General features: G+C 31.6%; 1 protein-coding gene across 1 annotated transcript; it reads left to right on the top strand.

The window, feature by feature from the left end:
* The first annotated feature begins 2,344 nt into the window (after nucleotides 1-2,344).
* On the top strand, nucleotides 2,345-8,355 carry LOC112521059 (zinc transporter ZTP29). Its single transcript, XM_025129694.1, has 12 exons — nucleotides 2,345-2,591; nucleotides 4,414-4,472; nucleotides 4,596-4,688; nucleotides 4,772-4,861; nucleotides 4,961-5,042; nucleotides 5,281-5,336; nucleotides 5,624-5,680; nucleotides 5,825-5,865; nucleotides 7,103-7,170; nucleotides 7,525-7,581; nucleotides 7,683-7,800; nucleotides 8,126-8,355. The coding sequence occupies exons 1-12, from the start codon at nucleotides 2,528-2,530 to the stop codon at nucleotides 8,169-8,171; spliced, it is 831 nt and encodes a 276-aa protein (XP_024985462.1). The 5' UTR covers nucleotides 2,345-2,527; the 3' UTR covers nucleotides 8,172-8,355.
* Nucleotides 8,356-9,035: the final 680 nt, after the last annotated feature.

Here is a 9,035-nt window from a genome sequence, read left to right as displayed (position 1 = left end):
TAAAATATAATTATGATAATCATTGATAACTAACAGAATTTAATTAAGGAAATTACACCAAAACACAATAACTTTAAAAAAAAATTAATTTAATACTGATATCGATATATATTTTTAAAAAAAATTTATGATATTTTTAAATTTATATTTTATTCAAAAATAAAAATATTACCACTTTCTCAAAACCACATAAAACCAATGTTTACTTAAAATTCAAAATTACAAGTAAATTATGCAAAAGTACAACTTATCAAAGCTTGATTTTTGAATTCATATAACTAATTACGGATAAATATAATTAAATAGAGGATAAACATCTTATTTTAAAATATAAAAATCTAAAATATAATTAGAATAATTATCGAGTTCTAACAAAATAATTAATTGTTATCTTTATAAGAAAATTATATTATTAACCAAATATAAATTACTTCGTGATTGTACCTAAATTAAATTATAATAAAAAATTGAATTAAAAAATTACACAAAAAATGAGAAATTTTAAATAGTTAATTTGATACGAATATCGATATATTTTTGTTATGCATCAAGTACTGTATATTGATGCTTATTACTTAAAATTCAAGATTACAAGTAATTATGCATAAGTCTAACTTATTAAAGCTCGATGTTTGAATTCGTATAAATAATTGCGGATAAACATAATCAAATAGAAGATGAACATCTCATTAAAAAATATAAAATATAATTAGAATAATTATCAAATTCCAATTAAATAAATAATTATTATCTTTATAAAAAAATTATATTATTAAACCAAATATAAATTATTTCGTTATTGTACATAAATTAAATTATAAAAAAATGAATTAAAAAATTACACAAAAAAATAAGAAATTAAAAATAGTTAATTTGATACTAATATCGATATATTTTTGTCAAATTTTTATAATATCTTCAAACATATATTTTATTAAAAAATAAAAACATCATCGCTTTCTCAAAATCACATAAAGTTATATTATAACATCGACTGAGATAAAGAATAAAATGAAATATTAAAATCACGATGTATCTCGCTGCATTGCGCGAGTACGCTTCTAGTCTTATTAAGCAAATTTAGCAAAAGTCTTAAAGTCTTAAAATACTTAACCAAAATACCCTTTATACTCACTTTTTCACCCCCTCCTCTCCTCACATACACTCACCCTTTCACAACCGATTTTTATAAAATTATAATTTTAAATTTACACTTTATACCCCTATAATTAATTAATTAATTTACTTTACTTTACGTTCTTTACTTTTAAATGTTTCATTTTAAACTTTTATCAAATTAACATACATAATCGTATATCAATTAAAACATGTTTAAAAAATACATTTTTATTTTAACAAATTACACCATTATAATCGTCTCGTTAATACCTTCGAAATGAGTTCAATATTGAATAGTTTTTGACTTAATTATATTATTACATATTATATATACCGTGAAAAAATATTTTTAATATTTATGATTTATACTTTTATAGTTATTTATTTATATATATACTATATATTTTAGGGTTAGGTTGTCAAAATTGCACTGTATAATATGTTTTGAATTAATATGTTCTTGGGTTTTTTTGAAATATATATATATACATGTATTACTTCAACTTTAATCTGAGTTTCTGGACAAGAAAGAGGGTAAGCAGTTGAAATTTCATTCTAAAACCCATCTCTTTTTGTCTTTTCATGGCTTATGTTCTGTCAAATTTGTAGTTTTCTTTATTGGTTTTGAGTGTTTATCTTAAAAATCAAGTTTCTTGGTTCTTTGCTCTTGGTGTAAATCGAACACATTTGTAGAGTCGTTTAAATATATTGGATTTTAAACTGTCATACAATTTTTTTCATCGATAGTCTGTAATTGGAACCATAACTCTTATTTATTCAAATTGTATTAATATGTAAAGACCAAGTGTAACTTGTATCATCGTTAAATCTTATCTTATAAAACCAGTGGAACTTCAAAATCGTTAAAATTCATGGCTCCCGCCACATTGCGCGGATACACAACTAGTGTTCTATTAATTATAACTGTTGGAAATAAAAGGTTTTGTGACATGTAACGTGCTCTTCTTTGTCACTCTGTTTGTAACGAAAGTCAATTTAAAATCTGAACCTACCCTTATATGTCTGTAAAGAGATGGTTAAAAACTGAGGAACATTATGATAACTGTTATTTGTTTCTGATTTTTACATGTATGTGGGCATGTATCATATTGGGTATTTTTTCTTTATGGAAAAAGGATAAAAGGAATCGATGAAAATGAATTTGATTAGTTATGTATTTTGACGCACGATGATTGCTTTAGTTAATAAAATTGGAATAAACGTAGGTGATGGAACAATTTGGGGCAGAAGGTAATCGGAGACCTACTGTCACCAGTTTCGCACATTCTCATCGTCCAACCTCTGCAACCTCTTCTCCTCCTCTTATATGACCCCTTCCCCCCATTCAACCTCTCACTAATCCTTTCATCCACAACTTTCTGCAATTCACTTTCCAAGAAATTCAAGGATGGACTCCGAGGTCTTGGTTGCTCTTTCTCTCTCCATGGTTGGTGGATTAAGTACATCTTTAGGTCCGTTACTCACTAACCCTGACCTTCAATTTCTTCATTTCCATGAGTTATACTTATTGTTGATTCTGTATACCAAATGAATTCGTAATATTTTTGGGACTCAAATTGCATTTTATCAGTTTGAAGATGCGATACTCTGCTAAACAGCTGTTCTTTTATTCAGTTTCACGAATGGGGTTTTTTGAGGTTTAGCTGCTGTTTTAATCTTTTTGGTTACCGAGTAAATTTTGTTTGTCTCTTGGGGGAATTTATGAATTTTATTCAATTTTACTTAGAGATGAATTACTTTGAGTATTTGGATTGTACTCTAGTCGATAAGGACAAGTTCTATGTCTTACTCTGAAGAAGATCTACTCCTTAACCGTTTGATGTCAAACCTAGTGCTTTTCAAATTCAAAAATTTCAATGTGGATTCCATTAATAATCTACAACCAACGTTTTCCTGTTTATCATACACTTGTTAAGGTTTAATATGGTGATTAGTTTCTTCTCAAATGGTTTAGAATCTGGGTCATTCTAAAAGTTAAGAAGTAGCCCAGTTGATCCCAGAAGTTAAGTGCACCTCTGTTTTCAGAATAATCCGAATAGAGGTTTTCATGGTATTTTGCCCATGATGAAGATGAAAAAATAACACCATGTTCATCATTAGGGGAAGAATTCCTTAATTATGTTGCCCAGCTGGCAGGATCATTCAAATTAGGTCAAGGAAACACAAAATCAACTTTATACCATCATCCATCCTTTGCGGCTATATAACTTTTCATTATATGGCAAAGCTCACTGAGTTATTTGTCAGGCGCTTTCAAGTAGCAGGTTCCTCATGGTATCATAGTTTATGAAGATATCATGGGACAACAGTAGAAGCTATGTAAGTTTTGCTGTATTCCCATGATTATGCATCTCCTTGATCTTGCTTGCCCCCAAAAAAGCCAATAAGGGAAAAAAAGATAAGAGATGTATATTAAGGAATCAAGATAAGTTTGTTGTTCTCACAACTCTGGATGACATCTAAACTCTCTAAATGTTTAGATAGGAACATTTGTGTTTTTTGGTCATTTACATTTTTCTAATAATTGGGTTGTGTGTAATGAAACAAAAAACAAGCCATCAAACACACAGACAACAAATTTGAATAGGACTTTGTCTGTCGGCATCAGCAGATGCATTTTCATCATATGGAGAAACCAGTAGAAAAGAGAGAGAACAAAAAAACTGATGAACGTCGCTAAAGTGCTTATATGATATGTTTTAAGCCGACTAGGGGGATCCTACTTCCCAATACCATTGCTCCAATTGAAGCTTCATTCCCCAGCTGATTGGAGAGTCTTTATTTAGGCTTCATAACTGAATAGGGACTCCCTGTTTGGATTAGGATTCAAGGCATTTCAACAGTTTCAAGACCAGTTACTGTTACTCTTTGTTACTTGCTAAATATAGTATATTTAGCTGGCAGTGACAAATGAATTTTGGTGGAGGGACTTTCTTAAAACATCAAATATTCAAAGTTTCTTTCCTCTCATTTGGCTATTTATCTTCTGTATCTTATCATTTTTTTGACCACATCTCCATTAAATCACATAAACTTTTCATATCTCTTGCACTATTGTGATATTGAGAAACACCCTATGATGTAGTTCTGTTGTTAGACCTCAGTTTTCATTAGCTAGGTAGTCCTCATGGTCATCTAGATGTTTATACTAGCATAGGACGAACTTCTTAATCAATCAAATTATTGCGACTGTATTTCCGACTATTTAGAGATCCAAGTTCTCAATTGTGTTTGCTTCCTAACTTCTAATATATGATCTTGCATGGTGAATAGGTGCACTTTTTGTTATTCTGAGCAAAGCTCCAAACTTGAAGATGCTTGGACTGTTACAGGTATGCACAATATTTTATTTCTGAAATTCACATGCATTTTAGAAAGAAAATCTCAATCAAGAGAAAGAGAGTTCTGTGAGAATCTTTGACGATGTCGTCTAAGATTTCAATACTTTGGTGCAGGGTTTTGCTGCAGGTCTTATGCTAAGCATATCTTTCTTTGATTTGGCCCATAACGCTATAAATTCCATCGGCTTTCTAAAAGGCAATCTTTGGGTGAGTCGGTACTTTCTGAAATGCAAATATATCCTTCTCAACCCTATTTTGTATTTCTTTTAAGAGCCCGACTCTTGGATCAGTTCTTTGGAGGTGTCATTTTCTTTGCCATCATTGCTAATTTCATTCCAGAGCCATCTCTCGGTCCTACAGCAGACACGAAAAATAAAAAGGTCAAACATCCTACTTTCCCAATGAAGATATATGCTTTTGAACTGTTGTTGGCTGGTGTCTTGCATAGATAACAGCAAAACTTTTGTGCCGCCTAACAGAAACATGGGAATGAGGGGGGAAAAGATGTCATGAAAAAGCATCGTCGTCAAGTTTTATTTAGTGGAATCATTACAGCAGTAGGTAAGGTTATCTCCTCCATAAAACAGCTTAAAAGAAACTTTTACATATGCTTTTAAGCCTGATCAGTGCTTGTTGATTGAACTCTTCCAGAAATAGATATTATAATTTTAGCTAATATGTTATGACATCCAAGATCCAATTTCATGCGCCAAGCTTCTTGATTAAATCTTGAATTCTTTCAAAATATTGTTTGCATATTCTGTCTTGATGGATAATTCTTGTATCTTATTTATTTCAGGCATAAGCTTACACAATTTTCCAGAAGGAATGGCTGTTTTCCTTGGATCACTCAAGGTAAATACCTAACTTGATGTGGATTTCTGAAATCCTTTTAGCAAAGGATAAATAAAAGCAATCTTTCTTTACAAATTTATAGCAATTGAATTTTCATTTTGCTTTCTTCAAACATGGGACTTTCATGGTATTCGGTTCCTTTTTTTCTATTTTGAAGCTAAATACTCAGCAATCTTGACTATAAAAGTGTCTTGTTTTTGGTAGAAGTCACAGGTTTCTACTTATTGACCATTTGTTTCTTATTGAAATAGATAATTGGTCATGTTTGTTTCTTGCTTCTTCTGTAGGGTCTTCGTGTTGGCCTTAACTTGGCCTTAGCCATTGCTTTGCACAATATCCCAGAGGTAAATTTTGAATTCAAGATTTACTCTTGTGGTAGTATTTTGGAAAAACGTTATGTTCCTTTCATTCATTTATTCTTTCTGTTATTATGGGGGAGCAAAGGTTTTTAGTTAAGTTTTCCTTAATTCACTTTCTTACTTTAACAGGGTGTTGCTGTTGCACTTCCTGTTTATTTTGCAACACAAAGGTGAGACTGCAATAAAAGAAAATGCTACTCTCTCCGTACCATGAAAATTGCAATGTTTCACCAGCATAGTTTAAGAGAAATGACCTAAGTACCCTTGAAAAAACGACAAAGAAGAGAACCTCATGAACCCATACCCAAAAAAACATCTGTCACTATTTTGTAACGATGACATTGAGCAAGTAATTTAATATAAAAACCACAAGGGTTGTGGCATACTGGTTGAGGTCCAGGGGGATGTGGTGGAATATCCCATCTACCCAGGGTTCGGATCCAGGCATACACAGTAATTGTGCCCTCTGAGTTTATCAAGACTGATTTTTTGCAGTCACAATTTATAGTCCAGGCATAACCTGGGACACCCTTTCAAAAAAAGTAATTTAATTATAAAAGAATTTTATCAAAAAAAGAAATATTGCAATTTTTATGAGCGTGAGGGAGTATATTATGTATATACTTTTTATATCGGCCTTTTGTGTTGCTATTTGGAGGTGGACTAAAAAAGTGCTAAACATACCTTTCTCCTACTAGTTCCAAAACCTGGTTCTCTCTTATTTTTTCACACAGGTTATGGCAGTAGATAACTATTGTTTGAAAACAAAGAAATACGTGACTCGAGTGGGATAAAAAAAAGTAGTGGTATTGTATAGAAAATTCATAATCATGAAATGTTGAAACAAAACAAGAACGTAAAAAGCTTAATGATATATGGAATGGAAACTTTAGATGTTACAAAGATGATATTATTATAATAGGTCCGCGAAGATTAATAGATGCAATTTTATAAATGCCATGCGTAAATCTAGGAACATGGAAAATTTGTGAAGTCCTCCTTCTGCCCCATGAAAAATGCAAGTGTTTGGCTATATGTCAAATGTCTGACCCTTCAATGATGACAAAGTAAGGAAACTTTTGTAACAATGAAAATGCACAGATAGGTAATTGGAAATATCGCAAAAAAATGAAAAACCGGGGAACATCCTACGTGCAACATGCACACGTGTATAGAAACTAGGAAACATCTTCAATTACTTGTATGCATGTGCATGTTGTACAAATGAAAGGTTATTGGGGTGTTGCTTAGTTTTTTATTGTTGGGGGCTTTTTCTTGATTGTAACTTATAAGCTTTTCCGAAAATGGAATTGTTGCAATGTTCATGGTATAGAGAGTGTATCTTAAATTTCGCCATGGTTTCTCATGTTGTTGACCGACACTAATAACGAAATTTGTTTGCTTCAGCAAATGGCAAGCGTTTAAATTGGCAACGGTTTCTGGCCTTGCTGAGCCCTTGGGTGTCATTATTGTAGGTAAGAATTTTAACATCTTCTGTTAATAAAAGCATCAAATCATTAGTAGAATACTTGTGGCTCATTTCTTTGATATCATAATATACTCCACCCATCCCATGGAAATTGCGACTTTTGCCTGAGAATACATTTTGAGGATGAGCGTTGGACTATTTATTAAATATCAAAAGTATCCTCCAATCATAACGAAAAGGAGTTATAGATGGAACTATGTTCCCCCTTGCAATTCTTACAGCACATACCAAAGTATAACCCCTGCAATTTTCATGGACCTGGTGGCTTGTTCCCGCTTGCTTTTTGTTGGTTTAAATTACAGATTATAATCTTCTGATCATATAATATGACATGCTGCAGCATATCTCTTCCCAAGTAGCCTAGATCCAGAGATTCTTGAGGGCTTGCTAGGATCAGGTCTTAATTCTGCTCTCTCCCTCTCCCCCCGTTTTATGTTCAGAAGAAGTGATCATGTATTGAATCAGACTTCATGTGACGAGTTTTCTTTGGTTAAACAGTGGGTGGAGTTATGGCGTTTTTAACTCTTCACGAAATGCTGCCATTAGCATTTGATTATGCTGGACAGAAACAAGCTGTCAAGGCCGTCTTCTTTGGAATGGCCTTCATGTCTGCAAGGTAATCTTAACTTTCCAAAACCTAAGCAAATGAATATGGAGATACCTTTTGATTTCTATGATCAAACAACACATTCTTTAATCCAAAACCATCATGATTTTTGTTTTCCTTAAGAGGTCAAGAAGGGTGTTGTCGCTATTGTCTTTAGAAACGAGAGAGCCTTGTTTTACTATTTCTGCAAGTATATTGGTTGATTAGAAACAAAATGGCAATCCTTCTGGATGGGCATGTTTCTCGATCAAGATTTTAACTGTTACCCATAAAACCTGAGTGAAACAAGAAAAATCAAGAAATGGGAATGATGCTATTTGCGTACGTTTTGCAGCTTATATTTTCTGGAGATCAGCTTACCGGCAGACATGGGGTTGTAGATGCTAATTCTTTCTATATTTGGCGAGTGTTTTAACCGCGATTCCTTCGGGTCCCCTGGCAAGAAGGATAATGAAGGCAGGGTAACAAGTAGAGAAAAGGAAAAGGAACAAGATGTACATATAAATGGTATGCTTATTTGTAGTTTACATCAAATTTCAGGTTTATTTGGAAATTATGTTGGCTTTAATTACTTGGCACAAATATGGTTGTTGGATTCTGCTATATCATTCATTCTACTCTACTACATGTTTTGAACTTAAGAAAAATGGGTTTTTTTATTTGATTCATTAAATTAGATCACATAGATTAATGCAACTTATATATATATATAACTTGTTAAAGATTTGACCTAATTTAACAAGTTATATATATATATATATATATATATATATAACTTGTTAAAGATTTGGCCTACTACATATTCATGAGCATTGAATGTTAAAAAGACTCATGATTTTGAAAATAAATCATTGATCACTTGAGTATCTACTTTAATATTCCAAGTGAGTGAATTTCTCCGAAAAGGTATTTTTAATTTTTGTCTAAACTGACGTTGACAGGATGTGACTATAAAATATTAGTTTTGATAAACTAGGTGGTCATAATTGTTTTGGACGTCTGGTATCAAACTCGAGATATAACTATTATTTTAAAACACCGTTCACTTAATTAATTGCAATTATTTGTATAAGTTTTTTTTACACTTAACTAGAAGTTAAAACTTTCATAAGTGCATAGAAATTAAATATCACCTAATTTATCATACATTGTATCCATCATGAGTATATATATATATATATATATATATATATATCGTAAATTAAATTAACAAATATGAAAAGAAAATGATGAAAACACAACAT

Source organism: Cynara cardunculus (genome assembly GCF_001531365.2).
Source record: "Cynara cardunculus var. scolymus isolate 2C chromosome LG 11, CcrdV1, whole genome shotgun sequence".
In the NCBI taxonomy this organism is placed as follows: Eukaryota; Viridiplantae; Streptophyta; class Magnoliopsida; order Asterales; family Asteraceae; genus Cynara; species Cynara cardunculus.
This window is presented reverse-complemented; position numbering and strand designations above follow the sequence as displayed.

Excerpts from the sequence above, each read along its gene's own strand:
- LOC112521059 (XM_025129694.1), top strand. The coding sequence starts at position 2,528 with ATGGACTCCGAGGTCTTGGTTGCTCTTTCTCTCTCCATGGTTGGTGGA. Across the intron at positions 4,689-4,771 it reads TTCTAAAAGGCAATCTTTGG|TTCTTTGGAGGTGTCATTTT; the intron begins GTGAGTCGGTAC and ends CTCTTGGATCAG. Across the intron at positions 5,681-5,824 it reads CTTTGCACAATATCCCAGAG|GGTGTTGCTGTTGCACTTCC; the intron begins GTAAATTTTGAA and ends TTACTTTAACAG.